The sequence below is a fragment of the Triplophysa rosa genome, linkage group LG20 (genome assembly GCF_024868665.1).
Source record: "Triplophysa rosa linkage group LG20, Trosa_1v2, whole genome shotgun sequence".
Taxonomy (NCBI): domain Eukaryota; kingdom Metazoa; phylum Chordata; class Actinopteri; order Cypriniformes; family Nemacheilidae; genus Triplophysa; species Triplophysa rosa.
This window is the reverse complement of record NC_079909.1, coordinates 12,999,507-13,024,042: the sequence shown is the minus strand read 5'-3', so window position 1 is coordinate 13,024,042 and position 24,536 is coordinate 12,999,507. Positions and strand designations below refer to the sequence as shown.

At 38.3% G+C, this 24,536-nt stretch overlaps 1 protein-coding gene across 3 annotated transcripts in view; it reads right to left on the bottom strand.

Annotated features, from left to right (window-relative positions):
• The window catches only part of ndrg3a (ndrg family member 3a), a 60,848-nt gene that overhangs the window by 1,333 nt on the left and 34,979 nt on the right, over positions 1-24,536 (bottom strand). Inside the window, exons 1-14 of one of the 3 annotated variants that reach the window (XM_057361750.1) lie at positions 13,036-13,323; positions 8,733-8,838; positions 8,525-8,645; positions 8,299-8,361; positions 8,037-8,097; positions 6,597-6,683; positions 5,914-5,970; positions 5,719-5,822; positions 5,554-5,619; positions 5,418-5,469; positions 5,252-5,299; positions 4,682-4,717; positions 4,483-4,534; positions 292-330 (exon numbers count right to left, since the gene is read on the bottom strand). In XM_057361750.1, coding sequence (XP_057217733.1) covers positions 292-330; positions 4,483-4,534; positions 4,682-4,717; positions 5,252-5,299; positions 5,418-5,469; positions 5,554-5,619; positions 5,719-5,822; positions 5,914-5,970; positions 6,597-6,683; positions 8,037-8,097; positions 8,299-8,361; positions 8,525-8,645; positions 8,733-8,838; positions 13,036-13,086 — 943 coding nt within the window. In that variant the 5' untranslated portion in view covers positions 13,087-13,323. Of the gene's footprint in view, positions 1-291; positions 331-4,482; positions 4,535-4,681; positions 4,718-5,251; positions 5,300-5,417; positions 5,470-5,553; positions 5,620-5,718; positions 5,823-5,913; positions 5,971-6,596; positions 6,684-8,036; positions 8,098-8,298; positions 8,362-8,524; positions 8,646-8,732; positions 8,839-13,035; positions 13,324-24,536 lie in introns of those variants that run through there. The other 2 variants (XM_057361748.1, XM_057361749.1) reach the window with 2 other exon arrangements.

Genomic DNA, 24,536 nt, shown 5'->3' with positions numbered 1-24,536 from the left:
CTTAAAAAAATCTCTATACCATAAATCTTACAAAGTGTCTATCATACAAAAATAAAACAAAATATAAAAAATGATATACTGTATATTAAAATTAGAGTGGCACACCGATATATCAGCCAGGTTTGTATCATGTTGTATCACCATTATATTGGATGTAATATCAGTACTGGTTGTTAAATAATTGGTTGAGACTATATAAAATCATATCTAATATCTACATGCACAAGCACAAAAATAAATCATGCAAGTATATATACAGCAGTCAAAAACCAGTGGTTCAGATCCGGGTACCTGATTCAGTGCTCAGATGGCTGAGCAAAACATGAGGAACTGTTTGCAAAGGTTAAAGGGAAACAGATGAAAAACAGTGAAACATTTAATATAAACATTACTACTGTATGTTAATTATGTCATTCTTTACAGTAAGTTCAAATAAAAACAGGCTTTATCTGATGCTGTTTGTAGTCTAGAACAGATGTGTTTTAATGTGCAACCTTGCAGCCTCAACTACAAACTGCTGTAAATCGGGCAGGTGTTTACTGCTGTGCTTTAATGGGCTCTCTGCAGGAAGAGGATCTTAAATCACAAATCCTATTTCTGCAGTGACATTTAAGCAGCTGAGCCTGTATGTTTTTTATCTAGAGAGGGCATCGTGAGGTGGATGACATTGCTCTCTTTCATCTGCAGATTATGAAATCTATTTGCATAAACATGGTTCATACATTTTTTATAGGTTTACTATATAATGGAAAAGTTATAAATGTACCAGTTTATTTTCTTGAAGCTGTGCCTTTAAGACTCCTGCGCCTACACCCTTTCTGCATGTGGAATGAGCTAAACACTTTGCTCCACTTAAGTCACAAGCTGTGGGTTTACAGTCTAGTTCAGGGGTTGGGAACCTTTTTTAACCAAAGAGCAATTTTTCCAGTTTTGCTTAATTCAAATTTGCAAAAGAGCCGTTGCAAAAACGACTATTTTATATTGTATATTATATATATATATATATATATATATATATATATACACGTATACATACACTGTGACTGTATAAATGATAACATTTTTCAATGACTGCAATACTAATAACTATATTTTTGTCCACAGACCACAGTCTCACTTATGGTCCCTGTTGGGATCAATTGTTCTTTTCCTTCCATAAGACAACATGTCCACAGACAACTCAAAAACAGTGAAACAAACGAAACGGTGCATACATCTGGGGCTCCAAAAATGATTTCCACTACTTATAAACAACTTACAGGTTTACATTAGGCCTCCATTCAATTAAACTTCATTAGATCTAACAACAATTAAAAAAGTGCACGTTCCTATACTGATACTCACAAAATACTGCAATTGTGTCTTCTGACCTTGCATTGGGTATGTTCGACTTCTTGAAATGCTGCAGACAGATCGGCGAAAGTCTGACATCAGAGTACCGCGAGTATGTGTCAAAAGCACAAGGAGCTCTGCTCTCGCGGCACTTTGATGTCATACACCCACCTGCCTGCGCAACATCTCATAAAAGCTAACATGACTAGCGTCTTGCTAATAGCTTTGTAGTTCGGTTCGTACGTGGTCAAACACTTACATACAGGCATCAAAACTCCTCTGTCAACCTTGACAGATGTATGTATGGTCTTCATATACGAGAAAGACAGCTCACAGGATACGAGGAGTTAAACACAGCGCATCCATACTGACGCGTCGCAGTTTGCTTCCATCTGCTCACCGGATACTTTGCTGCATGGTTTGTTTTTAAAACTTTATACATGTGATTACATAGCGAGGCAACGAGTACATCATACGCCACAGCGAGCTGTAACTTTCAATAAGCATGGCGCTCGCTCTTTTAAACTCCACTCGCTCCGTAGTTTGATCAAGGCTGCGGGCGCGAGAGAGGTTACCATAGAAACGTTGTTTGCCTTTGATTAGTGTCGTGACGCTTGAGCATAGCACTGCATGCGTGCCGTGTATTGGCCAGGACAACCTGAAATATTCATATTATTATGTTTTTTTAACGATCAAATGTTGGTGAAGGGTAAGACACCTGGCGAGCCACATGGTTTTTGACAAGAGCCACAGGTTCCCGCCCACTGGTCTAGTTAAATATAGTTTGCACTCCACCATCCTTCAAGGTCCGTGTACTTGGCGGCCAACGGATTTTCCTTTTGAAATTAGAACATCAAAATCGGGAATCCAGCTGTTTTCCGGTTTTTGCGTTGATTATGAAAACGAAAAACAAATGACCCGTTGTCAGTTTTTTTTCCAAATGTGTTTATAAGTGGAAATCGGTAATTAAAATACACGTGTGAAAATCCTGTCTCTATTTTCTGCAGTTTGTACCGACCCGGAAGCGGAAGCTATCAGGGTGGGCGGGGCATGTGGACATATTCTTAAGTTATAACCTTTCACTGTCAAACTCTATTTGCATCATGAGAAAAGGCATGACATCACCCATGACATCTTACAAGAGTCTTTGATTTAAAACTTAAGTGAAGGTTGATGTAGCTGGATGTCTAAGTTCGGAGATGGTCCTGAACCATTTAAGTTACATTTATTTACATTTATGCATTTGGCAGACGCTTTTATCCAAAGCGACTTGCATTACCATGAACCATGGACTTATATTTGTTGTGGGTATGATTCTCATGTGAACAGCAGTGCATTGTAAAAGCCAATCCTACTGTGAATATAGTTGCACTGTTAATGTCAGTTGCCAATACAAATGACCTTATACATTTTTGAATGGGACTTGGAAAGTGTGCATTTATTGACATATAGATATGCATCCAAGTGCTCTGTGCTTCTTTGTATTTGGCCATAGATGCATATAAATGCAGTTCATGCTGTATTAACAAAACAGCTCATACTATAATTCACAGCTCTATAATATGTATACCACTATCACATTGTAGTGTAATTCACAGTTCTGTAGTTTTAATGCCTAACATTTCTTGGTCCATGGTATTGTTTTGCCATCTGTTGTGGCAAAACAACACATGCATTATAAAAAAAAGAATGGCTAATTCTGCAAAAGTAGGTGACAAATATGTTGGGGTCAAGGTACCATGCAGATCATTTATATTCAATCAACTCAGAATAACCCCGATGTCACTGCTTATCACTGATAACCCTTACGGAAATTTACCATGGTTTTACTACAGTTAAAATTGAAAAACCATGGTTTTACTACAGTTAAAACCAAAAAAACATTGCCCCAAGTAATCAATGCACCAAAAAACCATGGTTACTACACTTGTACCACAAAAAAAAACATGTTTAATTTTCGTAAGGGAATGACTACTGCATCGCTCAAGCTTTAACATGGGGTGGCCTTTGTGTTCGTGTTGTAACCTTTTCTTTTTTCTGTAATAAAACCTGCATATTCGTGCAACGACATGTTCCAAAGACATCAACAGAACGGTTAATCACACTACTCGATAGCTTCCGCTTCCGGGTCACTACAAACAAACTGCACAAATAGAGACATAGGATTTTCACACATGTATTTTAATTCCCGATTACCATTTATAAACACATTTGAAAAAATTGGACAACAGGTTTTTTTTTTCGTTTCCCATTTTCTATAATCAACGCAAAAAAGAAAAAAAGCTTGATTCCCGATTTTGGTTTTCTAATTTCAAAAGGAAAATCCGTTGGCCGCTAAGTACACGGACCCTTCAGTAACACCTTTTTATGTAAAGCCTGCACTAGACATACACGGACTCTAAAAACAATATTCACTTTTAAGGTTAGTCTGACATAATGCAAGGAAAATATGTTTTTATAGTTTTTGGGCAAAGGAAAGTGTTAACTTTTGATTTCTCACTATATCGTCAACAAAATCTCTGCTGTTCATGGCTTAATGTAAAATCCACCAATGACTTATTAAATATCACGCTTTTATAACACCAGAGCACAAAGCTTTCGGCTCCTGACGTGACACAGATTTCTGCCTGACAGCATCAAGGGCTTTGCTACAAAACATCAAGTGAAACAAGCAAGTCGCTCCTGAGGGGTCAGAGAGAGGGTGACTGGCTCTATGTGAGCTGACTGACAAGTGCCACATCTTTTCACCCGCAGCACTGGCAGAACACCAGGCCCTTTACTGGAGCGCCAAAGTGACACCCAGTATGTGTGGAGGGCTCCTTGTCATTTCCCGCACGTCTGTAGCTAGAAAGGAAAACGAATCAAAACCGAGTCTGTGGGAAGCCGTGGAAGAAAGGAAAGAAAGAGAGAAAGCAAGAGAAACTAAGCCGTATTTGTCACTTGATGGGCTCTTAATAAAAGACGGCCATTAGTCATAGTGCCGCGCTGAATTGTTTTTTGGCATAGCCCAGTGTCTGAGAAACGCAGATAAACAGATGCTTGTTGACTAGAGAGACTGACCCAGATTTTTCCACGGGCAACAAACATCTAAGGACAGTTTCACAGGCTGGAAAATACCAAATTTTGAGGTAAACAAATAAATAAACTCACTGTATCCCATTCCCTGTACGAAGTATTTGAAGGCTTCGGCCAGCTTTCCAGGCTGTTGGGAGATTCAAGATCAGCATTATGATTTATAATCTGTTTACAACTTTGTGTTGGATTTTGTATACTTAAAGCAGAGGTCTGATGTAGGTAAACGCTGGAGTTTAAGTCCATAATATGGCTTTTAATATCAAGAAGAGCTAACCTGAACAACCTGAGGCAAACCACCACAGTCAGCCATCTGGAAAAAAAAGAGAATGAAAATTAATATGGTGGCTGCTTATAGGCCCAAATCAACAGAGACCACCTCATACTCTATGATGTTCTAGACCTTAGGAATACCTCAGTCCCTCCTTCAATGTAAGTCTATAGGATTTTTTAAATATTAAGTATGAAAGGGACAGTCCACCCAAAAATAAAAATTCTGTCATTTACTCTCCCTCAAGTTGTTCCAAACCTGTGTAAATTTATTTGTTCTGCTAAACACAAACGAAGATATTTAAAAGATTGTCAGTAACAAAACAGATCTCATCCCCCATTGACTGCCATAGTAGGTCAAATAAATACTATGGGTGTCATCGGGGGATGAGATCGGTTTGGTTACTGACACAACATCTTCTTTTGTGTTTAGCAGAACCAAGATATGGTTACAGGTTTAGAACAACCTGAGGATGAGTAAATGATGACAGAATTGAACATGTGTCCCTTGCACATACAGTAAGTGATTGTAAAAGGTACGTTAGTGACCACTATTATATGACCCGTCTTATCTTACCTTCAGCAGGGTTGTCTTTGTTGGGTTTAACCTCGAGTTGCATTCAACCTGTAATATAAAACAATTCAACAGACCTTAAAAAGGGGTGCACCCAGAAGAACAATCTAAAAGACTTTCAGTTAAACCAATGGAACAAGATTAATGATCTGAGTATGTACAAACTTACCACGGCCTCCACCGCAGGGGAAGTGTCTCCAACCACAAGCAGAGCAGGGCATCTGTACACGTACAGGCAAAGATGAATAACAACATTCAAAATATCAAACTATAACTCGTCAAAATAAGTCGAAAGGCAAACTTACGTCAGCGTGCTCACTGTATTCTCATTAAGACCAACAATCGGCCTCTCGATTTCAAGGTCATGACGTCTGTTAGAAATAAACGACTATTAGGTCTCACAGGATATGTGTGATAACCAATAGGATTCTATCCCCATAGATTGAATTATTTACTGAAATAATATTTACGCATTATATGAGCCGCAGAAGAGGGCTAGGTTGTCCTGGTTGATGTCCTGGGAGATGTGCAGGCGGTATGTTTGAATCAGTTCTTGGTTGTCGGTAAGCTCTTCCTAATTTTTCAGCATAATGAACAATAAACATTGCATTAAGAAGCATGTGAGTGATGTGCTGTAAAATGGGGTCGAATGTGGTGTGACTCACAGTGCTGAAGTGATGAGCCATCACAATGTCCACTAGATTGCTGGTCCACCCAGTAAGCTAGAGAGAAACAGCCAATCAGATATTAGCAACTGAAATATATAATTTAGTAGGCGTGACTGATGTGATGCCTTGACGCCCTTGTATGCATTTGCTTAGGTAGGCGCAATAGTATTTCAAGGTGGTTGCTAGGGTGCCGTCAACAACCATCAACATATGAGCAATAGTACCTATTTTTATTCCCAATAGTCAATCTTATGCCGTTGCTCCTAATTTTGAATGTTCCACTGTATTGCTAGTTACATTAAAGGGATAGTTCACCCAATAATGAAGATTCTGTCATCATTTACTCAACCTCTTGTCATTCTTGTATGACTTTCTTTCTTCTGCAGAAAACAAAAGAATATATTTTAAACTTTTCAAATATTTTCACTTCTATTGCACGGATACAAAACCAATGCAATGGGTACCGCCATTGTTCGGTTACCAACATTCTTCAAAATATCTTCATACAGATTTGACATGACAAGATGGTGAGCAAATGATGACAGAACTTTCTTTTTGGGAAACTATCCCTTTAAATAATGTTTCCACTGCTGTATATGCTGTTCTTGTACAAAGACATTTTTTCTGCCTCCCTGCAGAAGCCAATAAATAAATGTTGATACCATCATCTGTTTACTTACCTTCGAAGCAGCCCAGTCTATCCAGCCTTCTGCGCAGGGGTCCACATTAATCAAAACCAGCCCCTCCACCAAAGAAGGATGAATCAGCTGCCGAAAGAGAAGAGTTTTACCTTTAATGAGGGAAATGTGGGGAGGGTGGTTTAAAAATGCATGCAGCCGTGGCCCATCCTCATCAAAGAGTTTTTACAGCACCAACCCCTACCGCTCACAGTTACTGACATTCAACTTTTAGCGTGCCTGTCTTCGCACACGCATATGCAGAGATGATGACAGAGCACGACACAGGAAATGATACAGGGCACTCGGCAATGAACGAAAGAGAGAGAGAGAGAGACAGAACTGTATTGTGTGGCTTCTTCCCTCAAAGAAATGCTGAATATATTAGGCTAAACGTTTGTGTGTAAGAGATATTGAGACATTGATCAATAGTCTCAGAGGTTTGAAGCTGCAATGCACACAATATAAAAACTGTTCTTTATTCAGAGACACTCAAAGCAATGCAGTTTTGCTGAACTATTTTGACTCAGCTGTGAAAGAACAGGTGCAGGGATATAAAAATATGTGCTACAGTTGGTCATCTTAAAATATGCTTGATAAAAGACACACAGATTATTTGCTCTGGTTTTCCTAATCGACTTCTGTACATACATGGATTGATTAAAATTGCATTTAGATGAAATCTGTGCAGTGTGTCTCATCATTAAGGTTAACAGTTGTGAATAAACAAACAAAATGTGCTTTTTTTAGTAATTATTAAAGGCCCACTGCAATGCCTTTGAACGAAAAGCATTATTTGATATGTTGACGTAATTTCAACAAAGAAAATGCAGAGCGCGCGAGACATATCGAGTGACCCCACCCCCTTATAAACTAACTAATAACAAGAACTTTGACGAGAGGTAGCGTCATGATGTCATGGAATTTCTAGATTTGTTTGAGCGCACGTGCCAGACTGTTATATCTCCTAAATGCAAATTTTGTCAGCGCTTAATAGCATATCAGTTTATCGACATCCTTAAGGCTCACTCATTTTTGATAAAAGGAAAAAACGTTTCTTTAAAAAGACAGTTCATCTTCATTCATTCAATTTTGTCGATTCACCCTCATGTCATTCCTAACCTATATGACTTGTTTTCTTTTGCAGAACATAAAAGAAGATATTTTGAAGAATATCGGAAAACAAACAACATTGGCCCCTATTGACTTCCATAGTATGGACACAAAACCACTGAGACATTTCTCAAAATATCTTTTATGGTCCACAAAATAAAGAGTCATAAACAGATTTTTGAACCACATAAGGGTGAAAAAATGATGAAAGAATTTTTCCCTTTAATGTCTGTTTGGTCACTAATAATTATTTAAAAAACAACCAACCAATATTAAACCGTTTACTCTGTTTACATTCCTAAAATATAAAACAGAAGCTGGAAAACTCACAGCAAAGCGTGATAAGATGTAGGCACCTGCTCCAACACCCATGCCAATAACACAGTTCACCCTGCAAAACAACACACACTTATTCTGTCACTTACAACATGAGCATTTTGTTCTTTTAATTCTTTACTCCGTGACAATCTGCCATTATGTGCACGTCTGTAAGGCTGATTCCTGCAGGCCACAGGCTCTCAGAGAGATCTGATTGATTAAAGTACTAAAGGGTAATTCAGTACAAATGGACTGACTCAATTCTGTTACTCACTTGAGCTGAGTCAGGACTGAGGGTAACATTTCAGCCAGCTCATCCATGGTGGGGTACTGGTACCTGAAGACACATACATACACAAAAGTTACAGCAGGTCATGAGATCTTAACCCGTAAAATAAAATGTTTTTCTTAACCTTAGTCTTATGTGCATGTAGATGATGTAAATCATATTATTGAACGACTGGGTGTGCTTTAAATATGTAGAGGATGCTGCCACTCACCCAGTGGGAAAGGGAGGTGCTGCCTCCTGCTGGCCAGGGGCGTCCACATGCATGACGGCGAAATGTTGAGTGATCTCCATCATGTCCTCAAAGTTAAACAGTGTGTTGAAGCAAGATTTGTCTAAAATACAAACCAAACAACATCACTATCACAAAACTCAGAGGCTGGACATTTACAATTGTGTTTGTTATAATCAGTTCTACATACGGTTGAGCCCAATGTCATGGTAGGTCAGAATGACGGGACGGTTGCCTTTGGGACTGCCTCTCATGGTCACATGGAGCACACCATTGGGAGTCTCAATATCATGCTCCTGCAAAAAAGAACAAGAGGTGAAACACATCAAACTTTAAGTTTGAATACTGGATAACTAACTGCTTTCCTGTAGCTCAGTGGTTAGAGCATGGTGTTAGCAACGCCAAGGTCATGGGTTCGATACCAGGGATTGCACATACTTAGAAACAAATGTGTAGTATAATGCAAAAGCGTGTGCCAAATGCGTAAATGTAACTCTTAAGAATCTTCTCCAGGAAATGCATGAGGATTTACTACGACACATTGTGTATAATGTAACGGATCTGTTTAGAGAGTAAATCACTGGCGCTGTTGTTTCCAGGAGTCATATATTTGTGTAGTAAGTTATATCTCCCATGAGGGAGCACAGGGCAGATTGCTGCAGGATCAATAGAAAGATCCAGAGGAATCTGAACCAGCAGGAGGGCGAGCAGCTGCAGAGGACTAGAATCACAATTCAGTACTACGAGTGTTGCATTATGGGTGGGAATGGATTAGAAACCAGTATTTGTATTTTTGATTCCACTGCACAATTACTTGATGGTAAATATAATAATTTATAAGCATTCTATTAAAGGTCCAGTGTATGAAATTTAGCAGCATCTAGCGCTGAGGTTGCGAATTGCAACCAACGGCACTCTACATCCCTCTCCTCTCTATTTTGAAGCACTAACGGGGCTGACACAGGACTAAGATGTTGTCGCGTTTTTGCTTCTTTGCCAAAGGAGATAACGTATACAAAACGTGCTCTGCAGAGCCGTTTGTCTGTTTAGGGCTACTGTACAACATAGCGAATTCCATGTAAGGGGACCCGTGGTGTATGTAGATAGAAATAGCTCATTCTAATGTAATAAAAACACAACGCAAAATTATGTCAGGGTCTTTATACACCTCTGAAGACATAGTCCCAATGCTAATAGATCCTCACACAAATTACACACTGGACTTTTAACAACGGAAGATTAAATAAAATAAGAAAATGTACTCAGTTATTCCCGCTCATTGCATAAATCACATTTATTTTATTTCATGAAACTGATCCAAATCCCCTTGCTATGACACTCTAATACAAATAATAAACATAAAAAGGGATGAACCATTGACTTCATTTATGATAGATTTCACTCTACCACCATCATCATCAAATTCTATTTGGGAAGATATCCAAAATCTATAACACATCCTCCTGAAAGCCCTATTAGCACAGTAATGTTGTTGTTATTCATTCTGCCATCAGATACAAATACACACACATTAAGGTAATGTCTAAAAGGAAACCACTTTCGCCTATCAACCCAACAAAAGCAGCAGTTGTGGATATCGGATAATCCTAAAGACATCAACAGCGAGTGGCTTCACAGTGCACCGAGAATTTACAATAGCACCGTCCTCCTGTATGACTGTGCGAAATTGTGACACACTGCAGCCTTCATGCAGTGTGAGAGAGAAAGAGAGAGCTTGACCCTTATATCCAACTGTGCTGAACCAAACGGAGACAGAGTTGTCTGTCATATGCCTGAGATTCTTCTCTATTTCTCTACAGAGAGAGAATAACCGATGGAGAGATTAATGACACAATTTCTTTGTGCCGATACAAATGAAAATAGTGCAATTACATCTCATTGAATCCATGATGTAGAATGTATTATAATTTTACCTGTAAATACTATCTTTTAATGTATCCTGTTTTTCTTTTGTTAAGGGATTTGTGCACCGAGTTCGCTAAATTTCTCTGGTATTCAGAAGATTAAAATACTTATTTAAACATTATTTACATTTACACGTTATTATTCACAGAATCGCAAGGTTGCAATTTAAAAACTACCTTCAGCTTCCACCTCACCATTAATCTATCTTTAATCATCAGCTCAGATCAGTGGACCAGTAAATGAAGATGCAGCATCACATTCAGTCCATACCGACGTCAGAAGGTCCAGGTGTGTGTGTATGTGAGACAATTCTGCGGTTTTATACCTCCATCAATAATAAAATATGCTTCTCTGCTGTGACTTACAAAAGTCCTATGTTCTCAGACATAAAAAACAGCTTCTACACATTACAGCTCTTCACATAATTCTGAGAAACTATGACCCGGTTTCACAGACAGGACTTAACTTAAAACTTAAACTAAGCTTTAGTTAAATTAGGATATTTAAGTTGCTTTTATAAAAATTCCTTATAAAAAAACATAACTGGTGTGCATCTTGAGACAAAACAATGACACTGACATATTTTAAGATATTTTAAGGCAAGTTATTTTCAGTTCAGACAGCTCAAACATTCATTTTGGTCTGGGAATAGCTTTAAGCCTTGTCTGTGAAACCGGGCATATGTCATAAAATAAACTAATGTTCTATTAATTGTCTTTTGGAGACAATTGAATTTTAATTCAAACATTTATTTATTTAGTTTATCTAATTTGGGGAAATAGTCCCAAAATATGAGTCATCAGAATTTTGTCCAATCAAATGCTGTCTAGAAGGGGAGTGTCCCTCCCCAACACCATCTGCCAGCTGAACAAGTAGCAAGTTATGATTCACGGGTGCGACATAAATAATATTTGTCAAATTATTTTATGTAGTCGTGTATTGGCACAGGTACAGATCAAAAGCGCATGTTTTCTTTAAGTGAGAAATGCTGGTTGAAAAATGTTCAGTGCCAAGTTAGAATGTTTTCAGCTCTAGGGCACATGAACAATCAAGGCCAGAGAGTTGGAGAGTCTAAAATGTAACATTTAAAAAAAGTATCTTGTTCAATCTGGCACACTTTCACTCTTTCAGACACACACACACACACATACGATGTGAATGGGTCTAGAAAGACTGTGGGAGAGTCATGAAAGAGGTGTTGAATAGAAATGAGGCACAGAGAAGGCGACAGGGATAAACAGTGGTGGGTCATGATTAGGACAAAACCGAGACTGCAACCCTGTTATTTTGCTTTAACTGTGATTAACTGTTTTATGGAAGATCTGCTAAATACATTTGAATACGATAAAGTGTGTTAAGCAGAGCATACAGCAGACTTATGGAAAGCTAAAACATTATCAATATTACTGACACAATACTTTTAAAGAAATAAAAAAACAGTATAGGATATGCACAGAACTACATCCCTAACATTGCAAAAAATCTAAACTGTTCTTACAAATTCTCTGTGGGCCTGATCCTGCAGAAGCTGATCTAGGATCTGCACCATGCAATCCAGAAAATATAATTCTTCAAAATAAATATTGTTTCTTATAATACAAACAGGGGTGTCATGACCACAGACAATGAGGTGCATATGTTTCCCCCAATATTTAAAGTACTGGATACCCGATGAGGGGTTTTAATGGATTATTGTGAAATTCTGCTAAATGACTAAATGTAAATTATTACATTTGCTACCCCAAATCATAAATATATGGTCAATCCTTGCATACTAAGCTTCAGCCCTCTAAAGCCATATAAAAGGCTTTAGAGAATGGTCGGATCCTTGCACACAAACATAAAAAACCCCCACAAAAGATGCAACACATCTCTCTCCTGGGAAACAGAAGCTAAGCCAAGGTGAATAAATGAATACAGCCTCTGCCCCCCACCTTTCAGCTAATAGCATCAATCACAGCAGAGCACAAGCAACGGGGGCCATTACACAGCACAAACTTGATGGAAGATAATTATAATACACACGTCATATTAAAAACAGGATATTCTTCATACCACACCCTGCCGATACAACTTAATGCGTTTGAAAGTGCCTTGAAACTGCTACAAACGTCCTTGCTTTGCTTGACCTATCAGACTGCCTGATGGCCATTGGGATGCGTGCCACGATTTATACATTTATGTATGTATTCCGAGTGTATTTTTACTGCCATCATGTGCATTTATACACTGATCTTGATCTAAGGATCTAACAGAGCAGTTTAGTATCGGACAAGCTTCATCTAAGGTAAACAAGCTCAGTGCATGACTCGCATGACTAATGCATGCAATGAAACAGCTTTCACAGAACAACACAATCTTTGGAAAGCATCTCGCACGTAGCCTTCAAACACACTGACATGCACGTCAACAATGTCACTTATTCCTACTGCTATTGTATGGTATCTTTAAAACCATTCTTTCACACATCTGCTAGAACATTCCCCTGCAAAAGTACATCAGCGCACAAGACAAATCAGTCTAAGCTGTCACTAGCTGCGGTCTCTCTCACGTGCGCATGCACTCACCACGGCATCTCCAGTGCATGCATTGTGCTCCACATCCAGAACGGTTGACATGTTTCCTTGCACGAGTCACTGACAGCTTCACAGACGAGATCCAGAAGAGAAATAAGGAGTTGCTTAAGGTGGAATGGCGTAAAAGGGACAGTGGGAGCAGTAGCTAGGCAGAGATCCAAGAGGGAGGAGAGAAGGTGGAGAGAAGAGGGAGAGTGATGAAAAAGAGGTATGTTTTGAAAGAGAGTGAGAGAGCAGAGATGCAGATAGGGTGAGGAGCAGCAAGGAGTGACTGCGGATTGTGCTGGGGAGGCTGCGCTTGCTCATGCACTGAAAGTGGCCCGCTCTGATTGGACGAGGGGGAGTCAGGTGGGAAGGAGGTGGATGAGAGGGGTGTGGAACAGACAGAGAGTGCAAGGAAGGAATGATGCTTATGACAGCACTTTATTTTTTTTTCCGGGTGGGGTCAACCAGTTTACTGCTTTAGATTCAGATACAGTGTAGCACAACAGCACTGCCCAGAAGAGGTGTGACCGATCAAATCGACTGATTTGATTCGGTAAAGCAATCCAACATATATGATTTTCACTTGGTAAATATTTTGATTAATAAGATGTTTTATATGGCTGTGGGTGGCTCTCGAGTCATATGAGATTCACTTTGGATATCAAATGTATAAAAGACAAAAAAAATCATATATGGTTTATCAAATAAAAGAAAAATGTAATAAAATTAATTGTAAGGTAAAATGTTTATATTTATTTAGAATTCATATTTGTATTATATATTTATTTTATTTGTATTATTATTTTTAATAATAATGCAAAAGAATGAGATTTTTCACCATGAGGGCATGACATGCAATGTGATGATATTGGAATCAGCCTTATACTAAGTGACATATGAATTCCTACAGAATTCTATAGAATTTAATAGTAAACATGATCTTTGATATCAACACACAACATCATCCCTTTTAAAAGCTAATAAATTATACAATATGAGATTTATACACAGAAACAAAGTAACAACCAGACTTAACGTACTCTTAGTGTCCTTGGATTTACAACTGAATAATCACTATTATAAAACTCAGTTTGAAGAAACTATGACCTTCTACATGCCTGTAACCCTGCAGAGGGAGAGTATGGTTTTATCTCTCTACAGTGCTTGAGCTCTGATAAGTTATTGATCTGCTTTGCTGTCATTTATCAGCACAGCAGATGAGGTTGAAACAATGTTTTTCAGTTAATGGGCCTCTGTGATGTCCCTGAGGGGCTGCCATATGCAAACACAATCTGAAAAGCAATATTAAGGGAAGCGTAACGCAGCTGGAGTCCTAAAACATAACACTAAAGAATGAAGCATTTGTGGACTGGAATACTGGAATAATCATTCATTATTTATATTGTAAAAATGAACAACTGATGCTCACATCCTAGACAACCTTAAAGATCGGGTATCATGCTATGACTTCTTTACACTGTTAAACGTGCTGGCTTCGAATGCTTAACATGGTAAACTTGTTCAACAACTAGTTGGACATATGACATAGTATTTCTGTACTTGATACACTCCCCCAGCAGCACTCCAACTTGTTTCGGAAAGTTTTTTCTAATTCTGGATCCATGTGTCCTCACATTAGAGGTGCACCGATTGACCGGCAAGAGATCGGAATCGGCCGTTTTTTTCATATGATCGGCCCGACCGGTGACCGGGCGGTCAGTCTCACGTCTCGCCGATTCCAAGACGATCTTGTTTCCCGTGGTGCGGGCAAGAACGTCACAGCCGTCAGTACACTCAAAGCCGCAAGTAAACATATAAACGTGCGCGCGCACAGTCTGTCTTTCACGGCTCGTTTATACTCGCATGCGGGTCCACCGGACCGCGAGTCTCTGCTGACTGAAGCTTAAGTTATAGTCGTGCGTAGGACCTACGCCATAACCTATGGCGTAGCCTACGTACGTAGACGACGCCGTCGTGAACATTTATGGTTCTGCGTTGAGAGTATGCGTCGTACTGCAATTACACCGCCGAAACGCTAGTTGGCTTTTGTGTTTTCCCGGGTTGCTCTTCTTCGCCGATGTTTTGTGTGTATGCTAGTGTTTGCAAGCGATGGAAGCTGATCGCATCTTAACTGAGTTGGAGCTGATCGAAGTAGAAAAACAGTTACTTTTAATTAAATCACTTAAACAAAAAGCTAGAAACCAGAGATGTCGATGCTCGCCATGTTGTTCTTTTGTGAACTCTGAACTTGCCGGAAGAAGACGCCAGAGAAGAAGACGCCAGAAATGCGTAGAAGGAAGTACGATGCTGCCAAACCGACCAATCACAGCGCTTGCGGTCCGCGTAGGGTCCGCGTTGAGTTGACGCGTTGTTACATTTTTGGAGAGGTGCGCGTCAGGCTACGGCGTAGGGTACGCACAGGGTTATGGAAAGCCAACAGGTTCACAATTCGCGTGCTTTTGATCGCCGTATTAATATTAAAACGCCGATTTCTTAACGCCGCCAGGCGTTAAATAAGCGCCGCCTGGCGCTAAATTAACGTCATACGCCGCCACGCGTTTAAATAACGCCGCACGCCGATCGACGTTAAGTTAACGTTACACGTCACTTAAAATGCAAACTTATTAGCTAATATACATAGCCCCTCCTCTTCTGGGTTTGCGAGCTCTACGGCAAGTCGGAGGCTCGGAGCATCCAGTACAATTTCCAAGAGCGCTGTTCGCTTAAGTTAACTGGGGGTCTGGCACGCGATGAAACCGTCTGACCGTAGAGTCACCTCAAATCCATATCCAGCTTAACTTTGTGGAAAACAAAAATGGAAAGAAATGAAAGAAAAACCAGCTGAAAAGAAAAACATATAACTAATGCAGTATGTTCCAGGAAGCAATGTGTAAATGCGGGTGCGTAAATGATGACAGAATTAGAAGCAAGACGAGTCGTTGCTGTTAGTCTACAGGTTAGCTCGGTTTGCTCGCAGTCGCATGTTGCGTCTTTATCTGGTTCGAGTCCCGCTCGGACCATTTGCAGATTTTTACATCGTTGGTCTTGTTATGTTTATCTGTGTCACAGGGATTTTTTTTATATTTCAGCATTTAATGCGTGGTTAATATATAAAGAAAGTCAGGAATAAGAGCTCTTTCTCCACAACAAACTTACAGTATATTCTAAGTTTCTTAAGCGCTCCCGACAGCCTCGCCAACAGCCTTTCAATAATCACCTTAACGCACATCACCTGCCCACTTAAATTTTATTAGCACGCTACCGCTCACATTACCTACGGGACATGTTGCCATTTACCTCCGTAAAGAGACTGACGCTATACTCGTGTGTGGAACTGACTTTCAGCCGAGCATTTAGATATAATTCATTTTACTCGACAAAGCATACGAAACAATATAAAAATGTTATGCATTCTTTATATTATTCAGCTCATGGAATGTGCGGGATTCAGGGCTGGTGGCGTATGTTTCAAAAACAATTAAAAAGCCTATCATGCATTTTAATGCACATATTTAGGCTATTGTTAGCCAAATAAATTGCATTCATCATATTACTGCAAAATATGTCCACTTCAAGCAAAAAGAGTTTGACTATTGGGTTAAAGGACTTACATACAGTAAAAGAGAAAATAAAGTGCGGTGTTGAGAGTTATTCAAAGATTATAAATCACAAAAATGATCTTACTCTGACTGAACATCCAAAACGTGCTTGTATTAGATAATACACAAGATTTATGTCTCAAATATTTTTTGTATTGTCAACATTTACCAGCCATTTACGAAAAAGATATGTTTTAAGTTGTTTCTTGAATGAAGAGAGAGACGTGGTTGACCGGACTGTATCTGGAAGATCGTTCCACCAGCATGGAGCAAGCAGCAGTGAAGAAGAATGAGCGGAAAATTTATGATTTAATACACCTTTGTGAGCTACCAGGCGCCGTTCATTCCCTGAGCGCAAGGCGCTATTTTGGGGTTATTATTATATAATGTTTTTAAATGAAAAAGACATTAGTTTTAAATGGAAATATATATTGTTTTATTTATTTAATGCAGAACAACAGGTGCAATTACAACAAAGTGTTTCCTTTATTCAAAAATAAAACGAAAAAAGACACCTAGCCATCTTAAATAAATATACATTGTCAAATGAAAATAAATAAAAGCTAATTGTTTAGCCTGCATTGAAAACTTATACAGAGCCTCAATACAAAGGTCAACGGAACACAGTGAAGTCTAAAAGAAAACAAATTAAGCCGATTTATGCAACCACACTAACTGTGCAAAACGAATACAACACAAAAAGCCCTGGATAGTGTAACATTTACATTAATATATTACTCATTATATTACTTATAACAAGCTATATCCACAACAAACGTACATTATATTCTAAGTTTCTTAATCGAAAATGCTGTGTGCTTGTAAAAGGATACAGAATAAAATCATTTTTGTTTACTTTATTAACGGAAGAAAACGTTAATAGAGCAGACTTCACACAATACTAGTTCTCCACAGAGAACATGCATAAACACTCAAGTCAGCATGGTCGTCATTTTTATATTGTTTCGTATGCTTTGTCGAGTAAAATGAATTATATCTAAATGCTCGGCTGAAAGTCAGTTCCACACACGGTATAGCGTCAGTCTCTTTACGGAGGTAAATGGCAACATGTCCCGTAGGTAATGTGAGCGGTAGCGTGCTAATAAAATTTAAGTGGGCAGGTGATGTGCGTTAAGGTGATTATTGAAAGGCTGTTGGCGAGGCTGTCGGGAGCGCTTAAGAAACTTAGAATATACTGTAAGTTTGTTGTGGAGAAAGAGCTCTTATTCCTGACTTTCTTTATATATTAACCACGCATTAAATGCTGAAATATAAAAAAAATCCCTGTGACACAGATAAACATAACAAGACCAACGATGTAAAAATCTGCAAATGGTACGAGCGGGACTCGAACCAGATAAAGACGCAACATGCGACTGCGAACAAACCGAGCTAACCTGTAGACTAACAGCAACGACTCGTCTTGCTTCTAATTCTGTCATCATTTACGCACCCGCATTTACACATTGCTTCCTGGAACATACTGCATTAGTTATATGTTTTTCTTTTCAGCTGGTTTTTCTTTCATTTCTTTCCATTTTTGTTTTCCACAAAGTTAAGCTGGATATGGATTTGAGGTGACTCTACGGTCAGACGGTTTCATCGCGTGCCAGACCCCCAGTTAACTTAAGCGAACAGCGCTCTTGGAAATTGTACTGGATGCTCCGAGCCTCCGACTTGCCGTAGAGCTCGCAAACCCAGAAGAGGAGGGGCTATGTATATTAGCTAATAAGTTTGCATTTTGAGTGACGTGTGACGTTAACTTAACGTCGATCGGCGTGCGGCGTTATTTAAACGCGTGGCGGCGTATGACGTTAATTTAGCGCCAGGCGGCGCTTATTTAACGCCTGGCGGCGTTAAGAAATCGGCGTTTTAATATTAATACGGCGATCAAAAGCACGCGAATTGTGAACCTGTTGGCTTTCGATAATGCAGCACTTATTTAACGCCTGGCGGCGTTAAGAATTCGGCGTTTTAATATTAATACGGCGATCAAAAGCACGCGAATTGTGAACCTGTTGGCTTTCCATACAGGGTACGCGGCTCTGCGTAGGCTACGCCGTAGGTTACGGCGTAGGTCCTACGCAGAACCATAAACTGACCTTGACGCGCATCTCTCATATCCGCTGACTGCACGCGCGTGCACACGCATCATGTACTGTACAGACAAAAAGGTGCACTGTAGTTCATCTCTCGCTGCTCCGTCTACATGGGGTATGTATGCCAACAGTGATGCTATTAGCATCATGCTAAACTCTGACACATGCTAAACTCATGTTGAAGTCGTTCACTCTGTGTAAAACAAACGTAAATTCCATTCAACCTGATTCCTTGTCTTACGTTAAAACTGTGGTAATTTCACCTAGGTAAAATGACATTCAACACGACTTCTACTTGTTTTTAAAAATTCAAAATGTAAAAAAAATGAATAAATCAACCAATATATGTGATATATATCTGGATTGAGTTCTTTACTAACACAAAAAACTGCAAATACATGAGTCATTCTATAATTAGGGGTACATTTCATATCAACCTATAAGTGAAGAAATCAGTGTGTTTTTTTGCTAAATATTCTAATTGTTTCCATAATATATCACTGGAATGTGCAAAATTCATTAATTGGCAAGCTTAAGCTCAAATGATAACTTAAATATTTAAATCAAAATAAACATCTGATTCATTATTTTGTCAACTGTGTTACAGACAAAAGTTGTGTCATAGAAGACATGAATGAAATGCTAAGCATTTGATAAAACATTTGTTTGGAAGTTCTTTAGTCTATTCTTCAGTGTGTTTGTGGTTGTTTGTCTAACTGCTTTGAAAATATGAATTTTGAGCTGGATAATTGATATTCTGTGGGATAGTATCATCAAGGATGATTTTTTTTCTCTACATTAATCCACATTACCTTGAATTTAGAGTTATTCAACATTATTATGTCAGACCTTGCTCTCTAAAAATGTCCCCCATCATTTTTATTACAATTCAGCCAACCTTTAAACAAATTATGGCACAAAAATCCCATGTAACACAGTTGACAACAAAGTAACACAGTTGACAACAAAGTAACACAGTTGACGGGAAGCATTAGGAAAAGAAGAGAGAAACCTTGCTTTATGATAAAAACATTATTTTTGATAACAAATCTACAATCTGTCAGATGCAATTAAGGCATGCCACTTTTCTCGTTGTTTCTTTAAATATGCAGCCCTTTTCTCAGGATCAGCATCACGCCGAGCCCTGTACTGGCGCTGCTTCTCAGCAGCAGATAACCTCATCTCTCTAGACCATGTCATGGTCCTGCCTTCTTGTTCATGATTTTCTAGTCTTGTGGCAGGATCGTGACAGATCCCTTATGTTTAGTGTGAGAAAGTCATGGTTTGTTTATCATTTGACATGCGATGTGCTTCTCTCAACGGTTTGTGTGGAGAAGAACCCAAATGCAGGCAGCAGCGGTGAAGGGGTTAACAAATTATTTATTTAACAAATAAAACACAAAACAAAAACCCACAATGGGGTAACGAAGACAGGACTAATATAAAAACAGAAACCAAAATACTGAGGGGGCAAAAACAGCAGGACAAAAATAACTAAAACTTAAACACGACACAACGTCTTACCAAAACACAGAAGGGTAACAAAGGCAGGGCAGGGTAAATAACAAACACGTACTTCACAGGCAAGGCAAGGAATCAAGGACACGAGCAAAACACACCGCCATCTACAACCAGGTAGGTACAAGAACAACGATCGAGCACAGGACAATGAACACGAGGATATTTTATAGGGAGACAAACAAAGGATAATAAACGAGGGGCAGGTGAGGAACATGAGACACGGCAGGGAAGCAATACGGGAAACGAGAGGGGCGGGGCCAATGACGAGACACGAGAAAGCACATGGCATGTCAATGATAAACAAACCATGACTTTCTCACACTAAACATAAGGGATCTGTCACGATCCTGCCACAAGACTAGAAAATCATAAACAAGAAGGCAGGACCATGACAGACCAGAAATTACTCTGTTTTGAAATAGTGTATAGCATAATTGATAGGGCTAAAATTACATATGTCATCAGGAAACTGTCATTTCAAATCACTGAAACATATCAAAATGATCCATGAAATTATTGTTTGTTAATATGAGTAGGCTATAGGGGTAGAATGGAAAATATCTATAATGATGTCGTTAAGTCTAGCTAGAGTATAAGGATTTATTCAGTGTATGGATAATATTGTTGAGTTAATCCCTGTATCATTCAAAATTTTAATAACAATAATTAAAAAATGGTTTCAGATCAGCTGACTTCTTCCCTGATAAGTATAACTCAAATCATGCATTTATGTAATTACTACCTTATTACAATTTTATATATTATCATTTAATTTCTGTGTAGTATCAATTTAATCAAGTTAATGTTTTTAATCAATGGACTTAATAAGCATAAACCCAGTAAACCCTTACAACATTGTCAACCGTGTTATTCCCTGTCAACTGTGTTACACTTGATGGGTAACATAGTTGACAGGTAGTTGACATTTCCTCCATTTTAGACCCATTTTAGGCCCTACAGACCTTAAACATGTCACCATATGACCTTGATCAACTTATATTTCTATGTACTTTCTTTACATTTTGTTGATTATAACATCTAAGATAAATACACAAGAAAATGTTGATAACATAGTTGATGAACAATTAATCCACTCCATATGCAGACAATCATTTTGATGAAATATTGAAGAGGAGGAGTTGAAACTTACCACACTGTCTTCAGAATTCCTGCCAAAAAGGGCGTGGCATCATACATTGTTGATTATTTGAATTTGGAGCAAACCATTGCTGATTTATAGGGGTTATATAAATGGGTAACATAGTTGACAAAGATTTCTCAGACACACACAAAGTGAATAATTTTATGTTTATTAAGAATTCAAATAGTTTTAAAAACACCTTTATCATGTTTTAATGATTATTTTGAACAAATAATGCTGAAAATAATATACACAAACATGTCTTCTAGGGTTAATTTTGAAGAGCAAACTTGAAATGCATGAAATCGGACAGCACAAAAACTGCAAATTCCCGTATATAATTTGCATTTTTTGCTAAATAAATTAAAGAACTTGCTAACTTTCTTTATTAAAAGAAAGAGAAATATCACCTAATATAAAATTGGTCATTGCTTGAAATTAATATTTAGTCAAATTGATAAATACACCCCATGGACATGGTATGTACCCGTAATTATAGAATCACTCACATATACATCTTTAGAGTAGAATTCACTCAAGATTTTTAAACTTTTTTATTGAAGTTGCAGCAAAAATCAACCCACTTCTTTTAATCCTACAGACACAAGATAAAGACAATTTATTTTACATTTCAGAAAAAATGAAATAAAGCAATGTTAGTTTCATAAACGGAAACAGACGAGAATAAAGTTGAAGTATTTTATTGTTATCTTAGACTTTTGTGAGACGAGTACAAAAATGAAAAATGTAAATTAAGTGACATGTTTAGTTATATTTTATTATTTGTACTTCTTTTCAGTCACAGAGTTATTCAATTTAAGAGTTGTTTGTGAAAGAAAAGATTCTGTAATTTAATGCAGCTTGTAGAACTGCATTTAGGGAAATTTGGGGAAATTGTAATGTTCAATCTGCAGGTCGTTACTCTTGCGATAGGGAAGTTTAGGTGTGTTTGTTTGTTCACGGCATTTCAGTGATGGATGTTATATAAACAGTGAATATAACGCTGGATTTGGAGATCGTTTGAAACTGAAGATGGCGCGGTCCCAATGCTAAAAGGTGCTGGACATGAACTGCACGCGGAAAGTCAAACTAAGTCATACGTCTGTGTTTTGTTGGCAATCGGCGTGTACGTGCATAATGATGCACATGATGAAAACAGGAAGGGATGATGTGTTGCTTGCTTGTGCTGTAGTTCCGTCCCACTCTCGCCACTATACTCTTCGAGGATACGACGTATACAATACTGCTGTATAGGCACTCAAGATAAATATGAGATTGGCAGAAACTGCGTGTGTTACCCGATCTTTAAACCAAAATGTCTTCAAAAGGACCGACTAACACAGAATTGTATAGTTTATTGATGGACCCAGAGCTTGAGTCATGAATAAGATTGTGTTAGGCTCAGTGAGTTAGCCTGCAGAACGGGATGGGTCACAGTAACCTTCAGGCTAGTGTGTACATCAGAGGGCAAAATGAACTAAAACTGCCTTAAAAACACTGTTAATAATGACTACCTGGTCAAAAATATAAATCTAGCAAACAGAATCTTCTAAAAATGAGACAAATATGTTACGGAGAATGATGCATTACATAAGTACAAGTACAAGACTGTCTTAGTCACTAGAACAATGTACATCAGAAATCACGGACAATAAAAAATAACCTTAAATCCCAGTAAAACTGTTGCATTATTTAATCCTGGCAATGCTTTGTCACAGTTCATATTATTAGTTAGAATATTATCTGAAAAATGAAATCTACTGTATGACTGTCCTTAACCCGAGCTTCTGGCGCCCTCTATGGGTGGAAGTTATGTGTGAATAATCAACCTGCTGGATGACTTGCAGTATTGACACTAGATGCTGTGGCTATTACTGATGGCTAAGAATTTAAGATAGAATCCCTATTTACAAATAAATAATAATATAAGTCAAAATAAATAAACAATAAATTGAAGGAATAGTTCACCTTCAATATGAAAATTCTGTCATTATTTACACGCCATCTTGTCATTTCGAACCTGTTTGACTTTCTTTCTTCTGCAGAACACAAGAGAAGATATTTTGAAACATGTTGGTAACAGAAGATCGTTGGTCCCCATTGATTTGCATAATTGGTTTTGTGTCCATACAATAGAAGTCAACGGGAACCAACGGTTTTTGGTTACCAACAATTTTCAAGATATCTCCTTTTGTGTTTTGCAGAAGAAAGAAAATCAGACAGGTTTAAATTGACATCAGGGCGAGTAAAGATGACAGAATTTTAATTTTGAAGGTGAAATATTGCTTTAATAACAAAACAAACAATGAGGCATTGTTAAAATGTTTCATGTGACCTTCAAATAAAAAGACTAAAACCTGCTACACAGAGTGTTCCTCACACCATGTTTATGTAATGTAGCTTTTGGAAAAACTCTTCTTTAAATCTTTGCACTGAGCCCTTTTGGGTAAAACCATGTCACTGAAAGAACTGGACAACATAATCTTAAAAGACATATACAACCAATTTATCCATACTTGTACTTTCTATAATGCCCACCCTAAACACATAAACAACAACAAACCACACATCAAAATTTCTTATTAAAGGCTCGGTTGAAAGGGCAGTTCTGCCAATCTCATATTAATCGTAGTAACTAGTAACGAGTAGTACTAGTATTGCATACTTTGTATTTTCTAAGAGTATTTAGTTTGATCACATTTACAAAAGATAGGTACAGCTGCACGTACGCGGCGATTGCCAACAAAACACAGACATATGACTTAAGTTTCATTTACCACGTGCAGTTCATGTCCAGCATCTTTTAGCGCTGGGACCGCTCCATCTATCAGTTTCAAATGATCTGCAAATCCAGCGTTATGTCAACCGTTTATATAACATCCATCACTGAAATGCCGTGAACAAACAAACACGCCTCAACATCTCTCACTATCGCAAGAGTAGCGAGTTGCAGCCCCACAGCGCAGCCAATCTTGATGGTAAGTGGGTCTTCCTATCGCTCATCGGTTGATGAGTGGGCGGCCTATATCTTTCGCCTAGCCATGGGCATGCTTTTCCGGGAGGGTTGCCCAATAAGGGACTAAGAAAAGTTGTTACGTAAAAGTTTTTCATGTTTGAAAAAACTTTCCGAAACCTATACGAACCTTC